The following is a 23,075-nucleotide window of genomic DNA, read 5'->3' on the forward strand; positions in this document are numbered from 1 at the left end:
AGGGTCTGGTCGGCGGGGAGCGAGTGTCGGGTCTGGTTGGGCGGGGAGCAGGAGCTGGCCGTGGGAGGAGCCTTATTCACGCAGCCCCAGTGAGGCCATTGGGCCAGGGCTAGGGGCTGCGTGCTTCGGGCCCCTCCCACACAGTTCGGCGCCTGGAGCTACTGCACTTGCGTGCCGACTGTAGCGCGCATGTGCAGAGGTCCCGGCACTGTTTTCAGCGCAGGGACCTGGCTCCGCCCCCCCACAGCTCGAGCCGGCTGCGCCGAGGGCCACAGGACCTGCAGGTAGGTGGAGAATACCGAGGATTTTTTTAGGCGCCGTTTTAGGCGCAAAAAACGGGCGCCCAGCTCGGAGGGGCGCCCGTTTTTTTTCTTGTGGAAACTTGGGCCCATGGTGTTCAGTTTTGGTCTCCTAATCTGAGGAAGGACGTTCTTGCTATTGAGGGAGTGCAGCGAAGGTTCACCAGACTGATTCCAGGGATGGCTGGACTGACATATGAGGAGAGACTGGATCAACTGGGCCTGTATTCACTGGAGTTTAGAAGGATGAGAGGGGATCTCATAGAAACATATAAGAATCTGACGGAACTGGACAGGTTAGATGCGGGAAGAATGTTCCCGATGTTGGGGAAGTCCAGAACCAGGGGACATAGTCTTAGGATAAGGGGTAGGCCATTTCGAACTGAGATGAGGAGAAATTTCTTCACTCAGAGAGTTGTTAACCTGTGGAATTCCCTGCCGCAGAGAGTTGTTGATGCCAGTTCATTGGATATATTCAAGAGGGAGTTAGATATGGCCCTTACGGCTAAGAGGATCAAGGGGTATGGAGAGAAAGCAGGAAAGGGGTACTGAGGGAATGATCAGCCATGATCTTATTGAATGGTGGTGCAGGCTCGAAGGGCCAAATGGCCTGCTCCTGCATCTATTTTCTACGTTTCTATGTTTCTATGTAATCCATCACTGCAGCTGTACGGCAGCGCTACAATTACCTTTGAGTACACAGCAAGCAGCCATTTACAATCCACCACCTCATGGCCAGGCAACCTGAATCATTGAAAACAAGTTAGCATTCATCACTTTATCTTATTCTTCCATTAAAATATTGTCCTTTCTGTGGCCTCCAGTATGTCATTCTATCAAGGAAGCAAACAGTGGCCTTACTGCCTTGTAGATCAACAGTCAAGAGAGACTATTTAATACCATGTTTGTCTCTCGCAGCTGGTGCTGCTTTTGCATTAAAGTCCCCAAGCAAAGAGAATATTATAATGAATTAGGTTGCACTGAATTTTAAGTGCAGCCCTGGTTAAACTGTATCTCAGGATAATGGAAAAGCGTCAATGACTAGCATGAGCGAGACGGATCGACTGGCCTACCTTGTCGCCACCAGCTTGTAATGAGGCACTGTTGATCTAACAGTGTCCGAAGACAACACTTGTGATAATGCGATGAGCACGATGCACAATTCCTGCAGCCTGTTTCGCTCCCCCTGCATCCTCTCAGGCACTAGTCATTTTATCCATGTTGTTTACAAATCCCTTCACTGCCTCACTCCACTTGGCCTCCACAGCCTCTTCCAGCCCCATGTCCCAGCGTGCTCTTCCGATCACCGAATATACTCCTGCACTCTGGAATTCTCCTCCTTACATCTCCAGACAGTTTTTCAAGAGCTTCCTCTTCAAGCAGATCCTCATTCCCCTTTAATGGGAGAGCGGGTGCTCAATTACGCCTGTGGTAAGTTTAACATAAAAGGCAGAAGTGAGCAGAAAATAATGTTTCCTGCTTTGTGCCAGCATCATTTTGCACTACATTTAGCGCAATGAGCAATCTTATCTGTAGATTGCTGGAACGTGCATGGGGTCAGACTGTAGGGAGCCAGGCACTCCCACTTGGCCATGAGTACAATTTTTTCCCAAGATTTAAAAAAATTCATTCTCGGCATGTCGGCTTTGCTGACATGGGTGGCATTTATTGCTAGTTACACAGAAAAGAAAGAAAGACTTGCAATTATATAGCGCCTTTCACAACCACCTGACGTCTCCAAGTAATTTACAACCGATTAAGTACTTTTGAAGTGTAGCCACTGTTGTAATGTGGGAAACACGGCAGCCAATTTGTGCACAGCAAGCTCCCACAAACAGGAGATGCAGCCCGAGAGCGGGAACGCCAAGCAGGCCACAGGGGAGTAACACACTCGACAGTGGGAGGCCCGGGGATCGGCGAGGAGCGGGAGGCCCAGAGGTCGGTGAGGAGCGGGAGGCCCGGGGTCGGTGAGGAGCGGGAGGCCCAGAGGTCGGTGAGGAGCGGGAGGCCCGGGGATCGGTGAGGAGCGGGAGGCCCAGAGGTCGGTGAGGAGCGGGAGGCCCGGGGTCGGTGAGGAGCGGGAGGCCCGGGGATCGGCGAGGAGTGGGAGGCCCGGGGATCGGTGAGGAGCGGGAGGCCCGGGGATCGGCGAGGAGCGGGAGGCCGGGGGATCGGTGAGGAGCGGGAGGCCCGGGGATCGGCGAGGAGCGGGAGGCCCGGGGATCGGCGAGGAGCGGGAGGCCCAGAGGTCGGTGAGGAGCGGGAGGCCCGGGGGGTCGGTGAGGAGCGGGAGGCCCGGGGATCGGTGAGGAGCGGGAGGCCCGGGGATCGGCGAGGAGCGGGAGGCCCGGGGATCAGCGAGGAGCGGGAGGCCCAGAGGTCGGTGAGGAGCGGGAGGCCCGGGGTCGGTGAGGAGTGGGAGGCCCGGGGATCGGCGAGGAGCGGGAGGCCCGGGGATCGGCGAGGAGCGGGAGGCCGGGGGGTCGGTGAGGAGCGGGAGGCCCGGGGATCGGCGAGGAGCGGGAGGCCCGGGGGGTCGGTGAGGAGCGGGAGGCCCGGGGATCGGCGAGGAGCGGGAGGCCCGGGGTCGGTGAGGAGCGGGAGGTCCGGGGGTCGGTGAGGAGTGGGAGGCCCGGGGATCAGCGAGGAGGGGGAGGCCCGGGGGTCGGTGAGGAGCGGGAAGGCCCGGGGATTGGCGAGGAGCGGGAGGCCCGGGGGTCGGTGAGGAGCGGGAAGGCCCGGAGATTGGCGAGGAGCGGGAGGCCCGGGGATCAGCGAGGAGGGGGAGGCCCGGGGATCGGCGAGGAGCGGGAAGGCCCGGAGATCAGCGAGGAGTGGGAGGCCCGGAGGATCGGCGAGGAGCGGGAGGCCCAGAGGTCGGTGAGGAGCGGGAGGCCCGGGGTCGGTGAGGAGTGGGAGGCCCGGGGATCGGCGAGCAGTTGATTGGTAAGTATCTCTCTTTCTCTCTTATAAAGAGATAAGTCGAATTAGAGGGATGGCAGGGCAGCTCAGTCCCGTGGAGTGCATGTCCTGCGGCATGTGGGAAATCCTGGACGCTTCGCGCAGCCTAGACAACCGTGCGTGCAGGAGGTGTCTCCAGCTTCAACAACTCGAGCTCCGCCTTTCGGAGCTTGAACGGTGGCTGAAATCACTACGGTGCATCCGCGAGGCTGAGATCTACGTGGATAACACTTTTCAGGAGGTGGTCACCCCGCAGCTTAAAAGGATGCAGGCAGAGGGGAAGTGGGTGACCACCAGACGGAGGAAGAACATTCGACAGATAATGCAGGAGTCCCCCCCTGAGTCCATCTCGCTTTCCAACTGATATTCTCTTCTGAGCACCGGTGGAGACGATGGTGCCTCTGGGGAGTGTAGCCAAAGCCAAGTCCAAGGCACCACGGGTGGCTCAGCTGCACAGGGGGGAGGGACAAAGAATAAAAGCGCTGTAGTGGAGAGGATTCAATAGTATGGGGAGTGGGAGTTGTGTACAGACCACCAATCAGTAGTAGTGAGGTTGGGGATGGCACCAAACAGGAAATTAGGGATGCGTGCAATAAAGGAACAGCAGTAATCGTGGGTGACTTTAATCTATATATTGATTGGGCTTACCAAACTGGTAGCAATACGGTGGAGGAGGATTTCCTGGAGTACATAAGGGATGGTTTGCTAGACCAATATGTCGAGGAACCAACGAGAGAGCTGGCCATCCTAGACTGGATGTTGTGTAATGAAAGAGGATTAATGAGCAGTCTTGTTGGACGAGGCCCGTTGAGGAAGAGTGACCATAATATGATAGAATTCTTCATTAAGATGGAGAGTGACACAGTTAATTCAGAGACTAGGGTCCTGAACTTAAAAGAAAGGTAACTTCGATAGTATGAGACGTGAATTGGCTCGGATTGACTGACAAATGATACTTAAAGGGTTGACGGTGGATAGGCAATGGCAAACATTTAAAGATCACATGGATGAACTTCAACAATTGTATATCCCTGTCTGGCGTTAAAATAAAACGGAGAAGGTGGCTCAACCGTGGCTAACAAGAGAAATTAGGAATAGTGTTAAATCGAAGGAAGAAGCATATAAATTGGCCAGAAAAAGCAGAAAAGCTGAGGACTGGGAGAAATTTAGAATTCAGCAGAGGAGGACAAAGGGTTTAATTAGGAGGGGGAAGATAGAGTATGAGAGTAAACAGGGAACATAAAAACTGACTGCAAAAGCTTCAATCGATATGTGAAGAGAAAAAAATTATAGAAGCCAAATGTAAGTCCCTTGCAGTCAGATTCAGGTGAATTTATAATGGGGAACAAAGAAATGGCAAACCAATTAAACAAATACTTTGGTTCTGTCTTCACTAAGGAAGACACAAATGACCTTCCGGAAATACTAGGGGACCGAGGGTCTAGTGAGAAGGAGCAACTGAAGGAAATCCTAATTGGGCGGGAAATTGTGTTAGGGAAATTGATGGGATTGAAGGCCGATAAATCCCCAGGGCCTGATAGTCTGCATCCCTCAGTACTTAAGGAAATGGCCCTAGAAATAGTGGATGCATTGGTGGTCATTTTCCAACAGTCTATCGACTCTGGATTAGTTCCTATGGATTGGAGGGTAGCTAATGTAACACCACTTTTTAAAAAAGGAGGGAGAGAGAAAACAGGGAATTATAGACCGGTTAGCCTGACATCGATAGTGGGGAAAATGTTGGAATCAATTATTAAAGATGAAATAGCGGCACATTTGGAAAGCAGTGACAGGATCGGTCCAAGTCAGCATGGATTTATGAAAGGGAAATCATGCTTGACAAATCTTCTAGAATTTTTTGAGGATGTAACTAGTAGAGTGGACAAGGGAGAACCAGTGGATGTGGTGTATTTGGACTTTCAAAAGTCTTTTGACAAGGTCCCACACAAGAGATTAGTGTGCAAAATTAAAGCACATGGTATTGGGGGTAATGTATTGACGTGGATAGAGAACTGGTTGGCAGACAGGAAGCAAAGAGTCAGGATAAACGGGTCCTTTTCAGAATGACAGGCAGTGACCAGTGGGGTGTCGCAGGGTTCAGTGCTGGGACCCCAGCTATTTACAATATACATTAATGATTTGGACGAAGGAATTGAGTGTAATATCTCCCAAGTTTGCAGATGACATTAAGCTGGGTGGCAGTGTGAGCTGTGAGGAGGCTGTTAAGAGGCTGCAGGGTGACTTGGACAAGTTAGATGAGTGGGCAAATGCATGGCAGATGCAGTGTCATGTGGATAAATGTGAGGTTATCCACTTTGGTGGCAAAAACAGAGAGACAGACTATTATCTGAATGGTGACAGATTAGGAAAAGGGGAGGTGCAAAGAGACCAGGGTGTCATGGTACATCAGTCATTGAAAGTTGGCATGCAGGTACAGCAGGCGGTGAAGAAGGCAAATGGCATGTTGGCCTTCATAGCGAGAGGATTTGAGTATCGGAGCAGGGAGGTCTTACTGCAGTTGTACAGGGCCTTGGTGAGGCCTCACTTTAAATATTGTGTACAGTTTTGGTCTCCTAATCTGAGGAAGGACATTCTTGCTATTGAGGGAGTGCAGTGAAGGTTCACCAGACTGATTCCCGGGATGGCAGGATTGACATATGAAGAAAGACTGGATCGACTAGGCTTATATTCACTGGAACTTAGAAGAATGAGAGGGGATCTCATAGAAACATATAAAATTCTGACAGGATTGGACAGGTTAGATGCAGGAAGAATGTTCCCGATGTTGGGGATGTCCAGAACCAGGAATCACAGTCTAAGGATAAGGGGTAAACCATTTAGGACCAAGATGAGGAGAAACTTCTTCACTCAGAGAGTGGTTAACCTGCGGAATTCTCTAGCACAGAAAGTTGTTGAGGCCAGTTCGTTAGATATATTCAAAAGGGAGTTACGGCTAAAGGGATCAAGGGGTATGGAGAGAAAGCAGGAATGGGGTACTGAAGTTGCATGATCAGCCATGATCATATTGAATGGTGGTGCAGGCTCGAAGGGCTGAATGGCCTACTCCTGCACCTATTTTCTATGTTTCTATGAATAGAGAGGCTTTTCTGCGGCCATGTACATGACTCCAGGATGGGATGGTGCCTCCCTGGTGCCAGGGTCAAGGATGTCACAGAGCGGACGCAGGGCATTCTGGGGAGAGAGGGTGAACAACTCAAGGTCGTGGTCCATATCGGGATCAATGACTGGTAGAAAGAGAGATGAGGTCCTGCTGGCAGAATTTAGGGTGTTAGGAGAAAAATTAAATTAATCTCCAGGTTACTATCGGTGCCACGTGCTAATGAGTACAAGAATAGAAGGATAGAGAGGATGAACACATTGCTGGAGACTTGGTGCGGGAGGGAGGGCTTTAAATTCCTGAGGCTTTGGGATTACTTCTGGGGGAGATGGGACCTGTACAAACCGGGCAGGTTGCACCTCAACAGCACCGGGACAAATAGCCTCGTGGGGAGTTTTGCGAGTGCTGTTGGGAAGAGTTTAAACTAACTTGGCAGGGGAATGGGAACCTGAGAACAAATTCAATAGGGAAGGAAGTAAAGCTGAAATTGGAAAGCAAGAATGTAGAAAGTGGATATGTAAGACAGAGGAAACAAGGAGTTAGTAAGTAGTAATCAAGGAGATCTTCCTGTGCTAAATGGTATATACTGCAATGCAAGGAGTATAGAGAATCAGGCAGATGAGCTGAGAGCACTTGGGAGTATGACATTATAGCCATTATTGAGACATGGCTGAAAGAGGGGCAGGTTTGGCAGCTCAATATTCCTGGTTACAGGAATTTTAGATGGGACAGAGAGGGTAAAAAGAGGGGGAGGTCATAGTATTGATTAAAAAAACTATTACAGCTGTGAGGAGGGATGACATGTTAGAGGGATCATCAAATTAGGCCATATGGGTCAAAATGAAAAATAAAAAAGGGGCGATCACACTGCTGGGTGTGTATTATAGACCCCCAACCAGTGGGAGGGTGATAGAAGAGCAAATATGTGAGCAAATTTCTGTGCAGTCCAAAAACCATAGGGCAGTAATAGTAGGGGATTTCAGCTATCCTAATATTGATTGGGACAAATATAGTGTGAAGGGTAAAGAGGGTGTGGGATTCCTAAAATGCATTTAAGAGAACTTTTTTAGTCAATAACAAGCCCAACATGGGAGGGGGCAGTTCTGGATTTAGTTTTGTGGAATGAAGCTGGGCAGGTGGAAGGGGTATCAGTGGGAGAGCACTTGGATGCCAGTGACCATAATTCAATCGGATTCAAGCTAGTTATGGATAAGGACAAGGATAGATCAGGAATAAAAGTCCAAATTGGGGAAAGGCTAACTTTGCTAAGTTGACTGGAAACAGCTACTTGAAGATAAATCAGTGTCGGAACAGTGGGAGGCATTCAAGGGAGAGATCTGGAGGGCACAAGCCAAGCATGTGCCCTTAAAGGGCGGGAATAACAATTCTATAGCCCCCTGTGGATGTCTAGGGACTTACAGGGGAGTATAAAGAAAAAAGGGAAGTTCATGTCATATACCGATGGCTAAATACTGTAGAATCTCTGGAGGAATATAGAAAGTTCAGAGTTGAAATTAAAAAGGATATCAGGAATGCTAAGAGAGAGCATGAAAAATTCTTGACAAGTAAAATCAAGGAAAACCCTAAGATGTTTTATAAATATATTAAGAGCAAGAGGATAACTAAAGAAAGGATAGGGCCTATTAGAGACCATGAGGGTAATCTGTGTGTGGAGGCGAAAGATGTGGGTATGATGCTTAATGAATATTTTGCGTCTGTTTTCACAAAGAAAAGGGCAATGCAGATACTGCTATCGAGGAGGAGTGTGAAATTCAGGATGAAATAAACATAGAGAGGAGGTGTTAAGGGGGTCAGCAGCTTTGAAAGTGGATAAGTCCCCAGGCCCAGATGAAATGCATCCAGGCTGTTGAGTGAAGCAAAAGAGGAAATAGCAGAGGTCTTGACCATTATTTTCCCGTCCTCTTTGAATTCAGGCAGGGTGCCGGAGGACTGCTAATGTGGTACCCTTGTTTAAGAAGGGGGATAGGCCGAGAAATTACAGGCCTGTCAGCCAAACCTCTGGTGGGAAAATTATTGGAAAAAATCCTGAAGGACAGGATAAATCTACATTTAGAAAGGAAAGGATTAATCAGGGACAGTCAGCACAGATTTGTTAAGGAAAGATCGTGTTTGACTAACCTGATTGAATTTTTCGAGGAGGGAATCAGGAGGGTCAATGAGGGTAGTGTGTACGATGTGTATATGTACTTTAGCAAAGCTTTTGATAAGGTCCCACATGGTAGACTGGTCATGGATAAAAGCCCATGGGATCCAGGGCAAAGTGGCAAGTTGGATCCAAAATTGGCTTGGAGGTAGGAAACAAAGGGTAATGGTTGATGGATGTTTTAGTGACTGGAAGGATGTTTCAAGCGGGGTTCCGCAGGGCTCAGTACTAGGTCCCTTGCTTTTTAGATACATCAATGATCTAGATTTGAATATAGGGGGTATGATTAAGAAGTTTGCAGATGACACTAACACTGGCTGTGTGGTTGATAATGAAGAGGAAAGTCATGGGCTGCAGGAGGATATCAATCTACTGGTCAGGTGGGCAGAACAGTGGCAAATGGAATTTAATTTGGAGAAGTGTGAGGTAATGCATTTGGGGAGGGCTAATAAGGAAAGTGTATATACATTAAACGGTAGGTCACTTAGAAGTGTCGATGAACAAAAAGACCTTGGCATGCTTGTCCACAGATCCCTGAAAGTAGCAGGCCAGGTGGATAAGGTGGTTAAGAAGGCATACGGAATGTTTGCTTTTATTGGCCAAGTCATAGAATACAAGAGTAGGGAGGTTATGCTTAAATTGTATAATACACTGATTAGGCACAGTTGGAGTACTGCATGTAGTTCTGGTCGCCTTATTATAGGAAGGACGCGATTGCACTGGAGAGAGTGCAGAGGAGATTTACTAGGATGCTGCTTGGAATGGAGAATTTTAGCTATGAGGACAGATTGGATAGGCTTGGTTTGTTCTTCTTGGAACAGAGGAGGCTGAGGGGAGACCTCACTGAGGTGTACAAAATATTGAGGGGCCTGGATATAGTGGATAGCAAGGGCCTATTTCCCTTGGTGGAGGGGGTCAATTACAAGGGGGCATAGGTTTAATGTGGTTGGTGGAAGATTTAGAGGGGATTTTAGGGGAAGCTTCTTCACGCAGAGGGTTATGGGGGTCTGGAACTCTGCCTGGAAAGGTGTAGAGGCAGAAACCATCACCACATTTAAAAGGTGCTCGTAAAGTGCTGTAATCTGCAGGGTTACGGACCTAGAGCTGTTAAGTGACATTAGACTGGATAACGATGGTATTTAGATGCAGATACGATGGTAGGTACGTCAGGGAACCTAATACAGCCAGAGTGACCTCCTGGAGTAGTTTCGATCGCCTGGATGGGTCGGAGAGGAATTTTCCCAGATTTTTTTCCCCCAATTGGCCTGGGTTTTTGTGTGTTATTTTTGCCTCTCCCAGGAGATCACATGGCCACAGGTAGGGTGGAGTGTAAAATGTTGCGATGCATGGGGTGTCGCAGTTGTATGAGGCAGACTGGTTGGGTGGTGCTCTTTACCTGTCCACCATTGTACATTGTTCATAAGTTTATATGTAACCTTCAGGTTTGCTGACCAAGGGCCGTGTGGCTCTTTGTCGGCTGGCACGGATACGATGGGCCGAAATGGGCCACTGTAAATTTCTATGGTTCTATGTTTCTAAACAGCAATGTGATAATGATCAGATAATCTGTTTTTGTTATGTTGATTGAGGGATAAATATTGGCCACGACACCAGGGATAACCCCCCTGTGTCTTCTTCGAAATAGTGCCATGGGATCTTTTCCGTCCACCTGAGAGAACAGACGGAGCCTCGGTTTAAAGTCTCATCCAAAAGACGGCACCTCCGACAGTGCAGCACTCCCTCAGTCCTGCACTGGAGTGTCAGCCTAGTTTTATATAACCCACAACCTTCTGACTCAGAGGCGAGTGTGCTACGCACTGAGCCATGGCTGATACTGAGCTCACATCTCTGAGTGCATCACATACAAGAATAATTTGAAATACAAGGGGGTCAACCTTGATTTTCGGCAATACCTGTGGTGTAAAATGGGTGATTGTTGGCAGACCCTTTTACATCTCTCCTGATTTTTATTTCCATTGAAGTCAATGCTATTACCTGTTTTACACTATCGGGCAAAGTCAAAACCTTAGTGACTGTCATGTCAACAAATCTGAAATCAAAACGAAAGGTAATGGAAATTGACAGCGGTCAGTCACTTTTTGTAAAGAGCGATGACAAATTCACGTTTTGGATGTAGATGCTATGGCTAACAATTCTGAAGATATCAACCTACCTTTTCAGGATAAGGGGAAGGCCACTTAAGACCGAGATAAGGAGGAATTTCTTCACTCAGAGGGTTGTGAATCTTTGGAATTCTCTGCCCCAGTGGGCTGTGGATACAGAGTCTTTGAGTATATTAAAGACTGAGATAGATAGATTTTTAGATACTAAGGGGAAAAAGGGATATGGGTGTTGTATATGCAGACTATGGATGTACTCTCTGTGTAGTCACTGTGTGGTTGCATAAGATGGAGACTTGTTTACCTGATGTACTATCAATAAGGTTTGCACTGTGTATATACTATGCTGGCACCACTAGAGGGTGCAACTGGTGGAGACCGGGGTTTCCTGCCCTGGTGGCAGGGCCCAGTATAAAAGACTGCCCACCGTGCTTGTGCCTCACTCTGGAGTTACGAATAAAGGACCAAGGTCACTACAGTTTGAGTACAACACATTGCCTCGTGGAGTCATTCATAAGTACATCACAGACGTAATAATGGGGATAGGGCGGGAAAGTAGGTTTGAGTTTGAGGATCAGTCAAGATCTTATTGAATGGCGGAGCAGCTTGAGGGGACATGTGGCCTACTTCTGCTCCTATTTCCTATGTTCTTTCTCTTTACCGATGCTGAAAGCCCTGCTGGTATTTCTAGCATGTTTTGTTTGCACTCAAGCTTCAGACTTGATAATATTACAGTAAATGCAGATCTTAACTTCTGCAGTGAGAGATTGCTGGCAGATGGTGTTCTTTTTAATGGACATTCTTTTGGGCTTTGGACTCCTACTTGAAAGCAATATTATCTGGTTCCAGTCCATTGAGGTTCATTCAAATAGCAGTGCAGGTACTTTGGATTCTCAATCACTTGTTTAATGAGCCTCATTGTTCTGGTTGATGAGAGTTGGAATTTGTTCTGTAAAACGTTTAATTAACAACTGATTCCTGTGAAATGCCATTATCTTTGCAAATGTTTATTAAGATACATCCATGATCCTGAGACAATTAAAAAAAATAGGAGCATCACTGTCTCCTAGGGGTGCATTGAAAGCTCGTCGAGTTGAAATGCAGGAAAATTGTTCGAGGAGTGATTGCACCACAAGTTGAGTTTCTTCGTGTAAAGGGAAGGTTTGATCAATTCCCCCAGTCCACCCAACTGATTGTTTTTCCATGTCAACAATTCAAAAGCATGAGTTGCCTGGATGAGTCTTCTTCTTAGGCAGTCCCCCGGAGCCGAGGATGACTTTCTTCCACACTAAACTGAGTTCTCAGGTGACTGATGAGACCAATGTGGGATCTACAGACTCTGTCACAGGTGGGGCAGATGGTGGTTGGAGGGACGGGTGGGTGGGGGGCTTGGTTTGTCGTACGCTCCTTCCGCTGTTTGTACTTGGCTTCGCGTGCTCCCGACGAAGAGACTCGAAGTTCGGCGCCTTCTCGAAGGCTTCTCTTCCACTTTGAGCAGTCTTGGGCCAGGGATTTCCAAGTGGTGGGGACGTTACATTTTTTCAGGGAAGGCTTTGAGGGTGTCCTTGAAGCATTTTCTCTGCCCTCCTGGGGCTCGCTTACCGTGACGGAACTCAGAGTACAGTGCTTGTTTCGGGAGTCTTGTATCAGGCATGCGACGACTGATTGAGTTCCCGCCTGTAAAGGGTTGATCAATCCTTCCGTCTCTCAACGGTTTGTTTTTCCATGCCGACAATTCAAAATCGTGAGTTGCCTGGATGAGTGCAGCTCAAATAACACTCAAGAAGCGCTACACCATCCAGGACAAAGCAGTTTGCTCGATTGGCCCCCCATCCACCACCTTCAGCATTCACTCCCTCCACAACCAGTGCACTGTGGCTGCAACTCGCCAAGGCTTCTTCGACTGCACCTCCCAAACCCATCACCTAGAAGGACAAGGGCAGCAGACGCATGGGAACGCCATCAAGATTCCTTCCAAGTCACACACTATCCTGACTTGGACACAAATCACCGTTCCTTCACCATTGCTGGGTCAAAATCCTGGATCTCCGTACCTAACAGCATTGTGGGATGCCACCACCATACGGAGCGCAGCAGTTCAAGAAGGCGGCTCACCACCTCCTCAAGGGTCTACCAGGGATGGGCAATAAGCGGCAGCTGTGCCAGCCACACCCACATCCCGTGAATGAATTTTTTTTAATTACATTTCTCAGGCGGTAGTTTCAGGGTTCTGACAGAATGGTTGTGAAATGCGCAGCTCGTGCTGGGCAGCCTCAGACCTCCTATAGTTCTCTGATAGAACAACCGCTGTGAAACTGCTCTCACCTCAGAGGCTGGCTGTAACGATTAACAAATGTGTTAAGTTCAAGTTCTTGTGTCTGGTACAAGACTGATTGATGGACCATTTTTAAAAATGTAACATTATGTATTTTTTAAAACATTAATAATACAGGCAAAGATAATCTCATTTTAGGTGTCACCCGTGGCTCAGTGGTGATACTCGCCTCTGACTCAGAAGGTTATGGATTCAAGTCCCACTCAGGAGACTTCAGCACATAATCCAGGCTGACACTCCAGTGCAGTGCTGAGAGAGTGCTGTTACTGTCGGAGGTGTCGGCTTTCAGATGAGACATTAACTGAGGCCTGTCTGACCTCTCAGTTGGACGTGCCACAATTTGAAGAAGACAGGGGAATTATCCCCCGTGTCCTGGCCAATATTTATCCCTGAGCCAACATCACTAAAAAAACAGATTATTTGGTCATTATCTCATTGCTGTTTGCTATGCATAAATCGGTTGCCACGTTTCCTACATTGTAACAGTGACTGCACTTCAAAAGCACTTCATTGGCTGTAAAAAAAATGGTCCATCAGTTTTGTACCATGCACAAGAATTTGAACTTAGCACTTTTGTTAATTGTTATAGCCAGCCTCTGAGATGAGAGCAGTTTCTTGGTACATCCTGAGATTGTGAATGGAGCTAAAGAAACACAAGTTATTTCTTTATTTCTTTGTTTCACTGGCGTACTGTGGCTCTCAGACCATGGTGAGTTTCACTGGTGTAGTGTGGCTCTCAGACCATGGTGAGTTTCACTGGCATAGTGTGGCTCTCAGACCATGGTGAGTTTCACTGGTGTAGTGTGGCTCTCAGACCATGGTGAGTTTCACTGGCGTACTGTGGCTCTCAGACCATGGTGAGTTTCACTGGTGTAGTGTGGCTCTCAGACCATGGTGAGTTTCACTGGTGTAGTGTGGCTCTCAGACCATGGTGAGTTTCACTGGCATAGTGTGGCTCTCAGACCATGGTGAGTTTCACTGGCGTACTGTGGCTCACAGACCATGGTGAGTTTCACTGGTGTAGTGTAGCTCTCAGACCATGGTGAGTTTCACTGGTGTAGTGTGGCTCTCAGACCATGGTGAGTTTCACTGGTGTAGTGTGGCTCTCAGACCACGGTGAGTTTCACTGGCGTACTGTGGCTCTCAGACCATGGTGAGTTTCACTGGCATAGTGTGGCTCTCAGACCATGGTGGAGCTTCACTAGTGTAGTGTGGCTCTCAGACCATGGTGGAGTTTGCAATGGGGCTGCTGCAGGACACTCCCCATCAGTGACATCACGAGCAACTAGCAAAGAGACAGGCCCAGGTCAAAGATCTCCACGTAGGTTCCAAAATTGAGTTATTAAAAAGATTACGAGAGCGATTGTTATTGTTACTATAAAATGGGAGAGGGATACTTTGAATATCTGCCCCAAGCATTCCTTCTCCTTGGCTTATGTATTAATAATATTAACTGTGATATGTAAGGCAAGTCACAAATCATTAATCTACTTGTAGATGATTATTTTTGGAGTTAGATAACACCATGAGGAAGATTTTCCACTTCAGTCGACCCAGCACGTGCTGGAAATTCATAACGTGAAGTTACACATTCCAAGTCCATTGAGTTTCTGCCCATTGATTTAATGGATGGAAAATCATCGGCTGGGATGAGAAATTCCTCCCCTGAGCTCCCAACATGTGCCAGACAATCTCCCCCAGTATATTTACAGGTAAGTCCAAAGTGGTATTGTAAGACACGTTGATAGCGACCATGTTCGCCGATTTCTGTTTACTGGATTTCACCCAATTGGCAACTTACATTTGGGCTTTTTTTCCGCTTGCTACTTTCACTGTGTACACACGTAAAACCTCAGTTCTTTGAGTCCGCAAGGATCCTTGTCGGACATAGCGGAAAATCGTGAGCACGCTGTTCGCAATTTTCTGTCCCTTAAAATCAAAGGGTGGAAAATTGCAGGCGACACGCAGCCGGGTTTTCCGAGCTGCACTGGCAATGGGCAAGGCTCCACACCACCAGTTCCTGCACAGAATATTATCCCCATTGTGTAGTGCTTGTAGCCTGTTATACTCTATACATAAGGGAGTGGGACCCCAACATTCCCCGCAGCGTGGGGCTCTTGATGTTAATCCAGCTCTCTCCACTGCTGCCCCAGTTGTAGTTAGTTAACTCAGCACATAGAAACATAGAAACATAGGAAATTGGAGCAGTAGTAGGCCATTCGTCTCTTCGCCTCTGCAACACCATTCAATATGATCATGGCTGATCCTCCTACCTCAAAACCATATTCCCGCTTTTTCCCCCACACCCCTTGATGCCGTTGGTTTCTAGCAATCTATCTATCTCCCTCTTAAATATATTCAGTGACTTGGCCTCCACAGCCTTCTGTGGTAGAGAATTCCACAAGTTCACCACCCTCTGACTGAAAAAATTTCTCCTCATTTCGGTCCTAAATTTCCTACCCCGTATCCGGAGACTGTGACCCCTTGTTCGAGACTTCCCAGCCAGAGGATACATCCTCCCCGCATCCAGTCTATCCAACCCCGTCAGTATTTTATACGTTTCAATGAGATCCCCTCTCATTCTTCTAAACTCTAGTGAATACGGGCCTAGTCGACCCAATCTCTCTTCGTACGACAGTCCTAGGAATCAGTCTGGTGAACAGAGCAAAAGATCAAATCCGGGAGCTTCCTGGTCTGCATGGATCAGTAACACACTAATACGTCCTTACTATATAGTATAAATGCACACGAGGCCCATGCTTGAGAGAAGGTCAGTCTGGGACCTGTCCTTTATTTCATAGCACTCAAGTGAAGGAAGTGGGTGGAGCTTCCCCTTTTATATGTGAAGGTCTAGGTTAGGAGTGTCTCCCACAAGTTCACCATCTCAGTGTACAACTTAGGTCGGATTATACATGGGTTACAATGCTGGTTGAATACATGACATCACCTCCCCCCCCCCCCCCAAAGTCTTATTGGGATCACAGGTTGAGTCTCTCTGGTGGTTTACGCTCCCTTGTAGAGCGCCTGAGTTGGGGCTCCGGTTGTTGGGCGCTGGCCTGAGTGTCTGCTGTTTGCGGTGCCTCAGGCCTGTCCGGACTGGCCACAGTGACTGGGCTCTCCTCCCTTTGGTTCCTGTGTTCGGTCATCTGTGGTGGTGTGAACTCTATATCGTGTTCTTCCTCTGCTTCTTCTATGGGGTTGCTGAACCTCCTTTTTGTTTGATCCACATGTTTGCGGCAGATTTGTCCATTGGTAAGTTTAACTATCAGAATCCCATTTCCCTCTTTTGCAACCAAAGTGCCTGCGAGCCATTTGGGCCTTGCAGCGTAGTTGAGGACAAAAACAGGGTTATTTACATCAATACATCGCGCCCTCGCATTCCTGTCATCGTAGTGATATTGTGACTGGCGCCTGCTCTCGACAATTTCTTTCATGGTGGGGTGTATAAGGGATAACCGGGTTTTGAGCGTCCTTTTCATTAGTAGCTCTGCGGGTGGAACCCCTGTGAGCGAGTGTGGTCGGGATCTGTAGGCCAACAGGAGGCGTGATAAGCGGCATTGTAGGGAACCCCCTTGGATTCTGAGCATCCCCTGTTTGATTATCTGCACTGCTCGTTCTGCCTGGCCGTTTGAGGCCGGCTTGAACGGTGCCGTTCTAACATGGTTAATTCCATTGCCTGCCATAAAGTCCTGGAATTACGTGCTTGTGAAGCACGGGCCATTGTCGCTGACCAAGACGTCCGGTAGACCGTGGGCGGCGAACATTGCCCGTAGACTTTCTACCGTGGCAGAGGATGTGCTTGAATTTAAAATGTCACACTCGATCCATTTGGAGTAGGCATCTACTACAACCAAAAACATTTTCCCCATGAAAGGACCTGCGTAGTCCACATGGATGCGTGACCAAGGCTTGGCGGGCCATGGACAGGGGCTAAGGGGGGCTTCCCTGGGCGCATTGCCCAGCTGGGCACACGTGTTGCACCTGCGAACACAAAGTTCCAGATCTGCGTCTATCCCTGGCCACCAAACGTGTGACCTGGCAATTGCCTTCATCGTGACAATGCCCGGGTGCCCATTGTGGAGTTCTCTGATGAACACCTCTCTGCCCATCTGGGGCATGACTACACGGTTTCCCCACAGTAGGCAATCGGCCTGAATCGAGAGTTCATCCCTGCGCCTGTGAAATGGTTTAAATTCCTCAGGGCATGCCCTGTACGTGGCTGCCCAGTCCCCATTCAGGACACATTTCTTGACTAGAGACAATAGTGGGTCTTTATTCGTCCAGACTTTAATCTGACGGGCTGTCACGGGTGAGCCTTCGCTTCCGAAAGCTTCAACAGCCATGACCATCTCAGCAGCATGCTCGGTAGCCCCCTCAGTGGTGGCTAGTGGGAGCCTGCTGAGTGCATCGGCGCAGTTTTCAGTGCCCGGTCTGTGCCGAATTGTGTAGTCATAGGCGGCTAACGTGAGTGCCCACCTCTGTATGCGGGCCGATGCGTTTGCATTTATGGCCTTGTTGTCGGCCAAAAGGGACGTTCAGGGTTTGTGATCTGTCTCCAGCTCAAATTTCCTGCCAAACAGGTACTGGTGCATTTTCTTTACCGCATATACACATGCGAGCGCCTCCTTTTCTACCATCCCGTAGCCCCTTTCTCCTAAGACAGACTTCTGGAGGTATAAGCTACCGGCTGTAACTGACCCTTGGCATTGACATGCTGCAACACACACCCGACACCATAGGACGACGCATCTTACATGGGTCATATAGCGTTAACAGATTGTTGGAACATAACAAATTGCGTGCTCTATTAAAAGCCCTTTCCTGGCTGTCCCCCCAGACCCATTCGTGACCTTTGCGTAGGAGCACGTGTAGCAGCTCTAGCAGCGTGCTCAATTTGGGAAGAAAGTTACCAAAATAGTTCAGAAGCCCCAGGAATGAACGCAGCTCCGTCGTGTTACGGGGTCTGGGTGCTCTCTGGATCGCTTCCGTCTTGGACGCAGTCAGGTTGATCCCGTCTGCTGCTACCCTCATCCCCAGGAATTCTACCTCTGGAGCTAGGAAGACGCACTTCGCCTTTTTCAGTCACAGCCCTACCCGGTCCAGTCTGCGTAGCACCTCCTCCAGGTTGTGGAGGTGTTCTTCAGTATTGTAACCTGTAATGAGGATGTCGTCCTGAAAAACCACCGTCCCTGGAATCGACTTGAGGAGGCTTTCCATATTTCGTTGGAAGATCGCGGCGGCCGAGTGAATCCCGAAAGGACATCTGTTGTACTCAAACAACCCCTTGTGTGTCGTGATGGTGGTCAGCTTCTTCGACTCACTCGCCAGCTCCTGGGTCATGTAAGCTGAGGTCAAGTCCAATTTTGAAAAAAGTTTGCCACCGGATAGCGTCGCAAAGAGGTCCTCCGCTCTCGGTAGCGGGTACTGGTCTTGGAGTGACACCCGATTGATGGTTGCCTTGTAATCGCCACATATCCTGACCGACCCATCCGCCTTGAGCACCTGCACAATCGGGCTCGCCCAGTCACTGAATTCGACTGGCGAGATAATGCCTTCCCTCAGCAGGCGGTCCAATTCGCCTTCTATCTTTTCCTGCATCACGTACGGCACCGCTCTGGCCTTGTGGTGTACTGGCCTGGCGACCGGGTTTATGTGAATCACGACCTTGGCCCCCATGAAAGTGCCAATGCCGGGTTGAAATAATGAGTCAAATTTGTCCAGGATCTGTGAGCATGATACTCGCTCCACAGAGGAAATTGCATTGACATCGCTCCATTTCCAGTTCATGACAGCAAGACAACTCCTCCCCAGTCGTGCGGGACCGTCCCCTGGGACAATCCAGAGTGGCAACCTGTTCTCCGAATCTTTGTGGGTCACGACTACCGTGGCGCTGCCTAGCACCGGAATGATCTGCTTTGTGTATGTCCGTAGCAGTGCGTCAATCGGCAATAATTTTGGCCTCCTGGCCTTGGATGCCCACAACTTTTCGAATTGTTTGATACCCATCAGGGACTGGCTGGCACCCGTGTCTAGCCCCATTGATACTGGGATGCCATTGAGGAGCACTTTCATCATTATCGGTGGCGTCCTGGTGTATGAACTGTATACGTGCTCCACATGAACTCGCTGAACTTCAGCTTCCAGCGATTTTCCCCAGTGTTCATTTCTACAATTTCTGCAGGTATTTTGCTCACCTCTGCAAGCTCTGGTTGGGTGTTTGCCTCCACACCTCCAGCATGAGCTGTGGTTTGAAACAAAAGGTCCCTTGCCAGTCGATCGTCCCTGACTGCCCCTGTTATTGCTAGTGGCCATGCTCACGTGGTTTAAATCCCAGTTTCTTGTCGCCATTAATATGTCCTTACTATACAGTATAAATGCACACGAGGTCCATGCTTGAGAGAAGGTCAGTCTGTGACCTGTCCTTTATTTCATAGCACTCAAGTGCAGGAAGTGGGTGGAGCTTCCCCTTTTATACCTGAAGGTCTAGATTCGGAGTGTCTCCCACAAGTTCACCATCTAGTGGTCATTGTTCTCAGTGTACAACTTAGGTCGGATTATACATGGGTTCCAATGCTGGTTGAATACATGACACACACCAAGGGATTCAAGGGATGTCAGCCGTAGCTCAGTGATAGCACGCTCACTTAGGAATCAGAAGGTTATGGGTTCATGTACGACTCCATGGACCTGAGCACACAATCTAGGCTGACACTCCAGTGCAGTGCTGAGGGAGTGCTGCACTGCTGGAAGCGCCGTCTTTCGGCTGAGATATAAAAGGTCCTATGGCCCTATCTGAAGAAGAGCAGGGGCGTTCTCCCCAGTGCAGAATCATAGAGTCATAGAAATTTACAGCACAGAAGGAGGCCATTTTGGCCCATCGTGTCCACGCCGGCCGACAAAGATATCCAGCCTAATCCCACTTTCCAGCTCCTGGTGCGTAGCCCTGTAGGTTATGGCACTTCAGGTGCACATCCAAGTACTTTTTAAATGTGGTGAGGGTTTCTATCTCTACCACCCTTTCAGGCAGTGAGTTCCAGACTCCCACCACTCTCTGGGTGTCCTCGCCAATATTTTCTCCTCAACCAACACTGCTAAAAAAAACACAGTCATAGAATGGTTATCACCTGGTCATCAATCTTCCCCATAATCTTTTTTGGGGTGCGGGGCCCCTTTAAGGGGCTGCCCGGCCCGAACCTTGACATCGGAAAGGCCTGTCCCGGGCTGCACGGGACCGACAGAGAGCTGCGCAGCCATGCAGCTTACAGGGAACGTTGCTGGTCATTATATCATTGCTGTTTGTGGGACTTTGCTGTGCACAAATTGGCTGCCGCTTTTCCTACATTACAAAAGTAATTTATTGGCTGTAAAGCACTTTGGGGACATCTTGAGGTGTTGTAGGTGCTCTATAAATGCGAGTTCTTTGTTTACCTGTCAAGCCACCAGGGAAGGGGATTTAAGAGGTTTGAAGTTCGCTGTGTATCTGTGATGTGACTTTTCTTCATCTCACTGAGTATGAGGAATGCCTCTGCCCTGCTCTGATAGTTTTTGCGTTTATCTTTCAGGGTACATTCCCAGCTATCTGGAGAAGGATGAACCCTGTGTAGTTTGCGGTGATAAGGCAACAGGATACCATTACCGCTGCATCACATGCGAAGGTTGTAAGGTGAGGCTGAATATAACGGTGATGCTTAACTCGTTTTCAACTGAGCGCAGTGCGTGTATTTTTTTCAAACATATTTGCATTTTTCCTCTATTCTCCCCCGCAAAGAGTTGGCAGTTTCCTCATTTGTACAGCTCAGTAACACGGCAAGCTGTACATTTGCCCACCTTTTGTTCTAAAGGTGATGGCTTGTGCAATGGATGCAATTCCTTGTTCGGCAACAGCCCTGCACTGCCTCATGCAAGTGAGTGTTCTTCACACAGGAGTCTAGGCAGAGCGTTGGCAGGTATTTCAGCCTTGGGGGATGTCACAGCCAAGGAGACTCTGACATCTGCCACACATCCATTTTTGAGCAGGTAACCCCGGGTCATGGTCACGTGAGGAAACCTTGCCTGATTTCCCCCCCCCCCCCCGCCCCCCACCCCATCCTACCCCAGCGATGAAACATACAAAATTCTTACAGGGCTTGACAGGGTAGATGCAGGGAGGATGTTTCCCCCGGGTTGGGGAGTCTAGAACCAGGGGTCACAGTCTCAGAAAAAGGGGTCAACCATTTAGGACTGAGATGAGAAGAAACTTCTTCACTCAGAGAGTGGAGAATCTTTGGAATTTTCTACCCCAGAGGGCTGTGGAAGCTCATTCGTTGAGTATATTCAAGACAGGGATCGGTAGATTTTTGGATATTAAGGGAATCAAGGGATATGGGGATAGTGCAGGAAAGTGGAGTTGAGTTAGATCAGCCAGAGCAGGGCTCGAGGGGCCAAATGGCCTACTCCTGCTCCTATTTCTTATGTTCTTATGTATGGCTTATTCCTGCTCCTAATTTTTATGTCAATTGTAGTATTCCTGCAGCCACTCTGACTGAGATCTGCTCGCTCAGCATAACCCAAGGAGTGAGTTGGGACTTTCTGCTCTGTATGGTTAGTTCTGCAGCAGAGGTTCAGCCTAGATTATATGCTCAATTCCTAGAGTGCCTTTTCAAATGACAACGATTGCTGCAGTTTCAGGTCCCACTCTAGCACTTGAGCATCTAATCTAGGCTGACGCTTCAGTGCATTACTGAGGGTGTTAAACCAATACCCTATCTGCCTGTTCAGGTGGCCGCAAGAGATCCCACGGCACTATTTGAAAAAGAACAAGCAATTCTGGTCAGTATTTATCCTTCAACCAACACCACCAAAAACAGATTATCTAGTCATTTTTCTCATTGCTGTTTGTGGGACTTTGCTGTTTGCAAATTGGCCGCCCGCGCTTCCCTACAGAACGTCACAACTGCAACTTACTTTGAAAGTAATTCAAAGTAAAGTGTTTTTGGAGGATGGGAAAGGTCCTACATAAATGCAAATCTGCACATTATGGGCTGGATTTTCGGTTCTGGTCATTTTGGGGCGGTAATGGTGGTGGGGCACCGGGAAATGGTTTGCGTCGGCAGCCACAAAATTTTCTATCTGGGTCCTGAGAGTGGAGCAGAGCACTAAGGGAAATGTTCCACACCTCTTTTAGGGCGCAAGGCAGGCTGAGCAACTGAAAATCTGTTGCTAAAGAGCCGGTCTTGGAGCGCCCTAAGAGAGGCTGCCCTGGTGAAAAAAAATACCCCACACACACAAAAAACATTCATAAGAACATAAGAAATAGGAACAGGAGTAGGCCATACAGCCCCTCGAGCCTGCTCCCCCATTTAATACGATCATGGCTGATCTGATCATGGACTCAGCTCCACTTCCCCGCCCGCTTCCCATAACCTCTTATCCCCTTATCATTTAAGAAACTGTCTATTTCTGTCTCAATGTCCCAGTTTCCACAGCTCTCTGAGGCAATGAATTCCACAGATTTACAACCGTCTGAGAGAAGAAATTTCTCCTCATCTCTGTTTTAAATGAGCGACCCCTTATTCTAAGATCATGCCCTCTAGTTCTAGTCTCCCCCATCAGTGGAAACATCCTCTCTGCATCCACCTTGTCAAGCCCAACTCATAATTTTATACGTTTCGATAAGATCACCTCTCATTCTTCTGAATTCCAATGAGTAGAGGCCCAACCTACTCAACCTTTCCTCATAAGTCAAACCCCTCATCCCCAGAATCAACCTAGTGAACCTTCTCTGAACTGCCTCCACAGCAAGTATATCCTTTCATAAATATAGAAACCAAAACTGCACACAGTATTCCAGGTGTGGCCTCACCAATACCTTATATGGCTATAGCAAGACTCCCCTGCTTTTATACTCCATCCCCTTTGCAATAAAGGCCAAGATACCATTGGCCTTCCTGATCACTTGCTGTACCTGCATACTATCCTTTTGTGTTTCATGCACAAGTACCCCCAGGTCCCGCTGTACTGCGGCACTTTGCAATCTTTCTCCATTTAAATAATAACTTGCTCTTTGATATTTTTCTGCTAAAGTGCATGATCTCACACT

The 23,075-nt window shown here is 48.5% G+C and overlaps 1 protein-coding gene across 2 annotated transcripts in view; it reads left to right on the forward strand.

Annotated features, from left to right (window-relative positions):
• LOC139233774 (thyroid hormone receptor alpha) overlaps positions 1–23,075 on the forward strand; it is a 483,608-nt gene that overhangs the window by 428,285 nt on the left and 32,248 nt on the right. For both annotated transcript variants that reach the window (XM_070864283.1, XM_070864282.1), the window contains exon 5: positions 20,560–20,660. In XM_070864283.1, the coding sequence (XP_070720384.1) occupies positions 20,560–20,660 (101 nt within the window). The remainder of the gene's footprint in view (positions 1–20,559; positions 20,661–23,075) is intronic.

The sequence above is a fragment of the Pristiophorus japonicus genome, chromosome 21 (assembly GCF_044704955.1).
Source record: "Pristiophorus japonicus isolate sPriJap1 chromosome 21, sPriJap1.hap1, whole genome shotgun sequence".
Classification (NCBI taxonomy): domain Eukaryota; kingdom Metazoa; phylum Chordata; class Chondrichthyes; family Pristiophoridae; genus Pristiophorus; species Pristiophorus japonicus.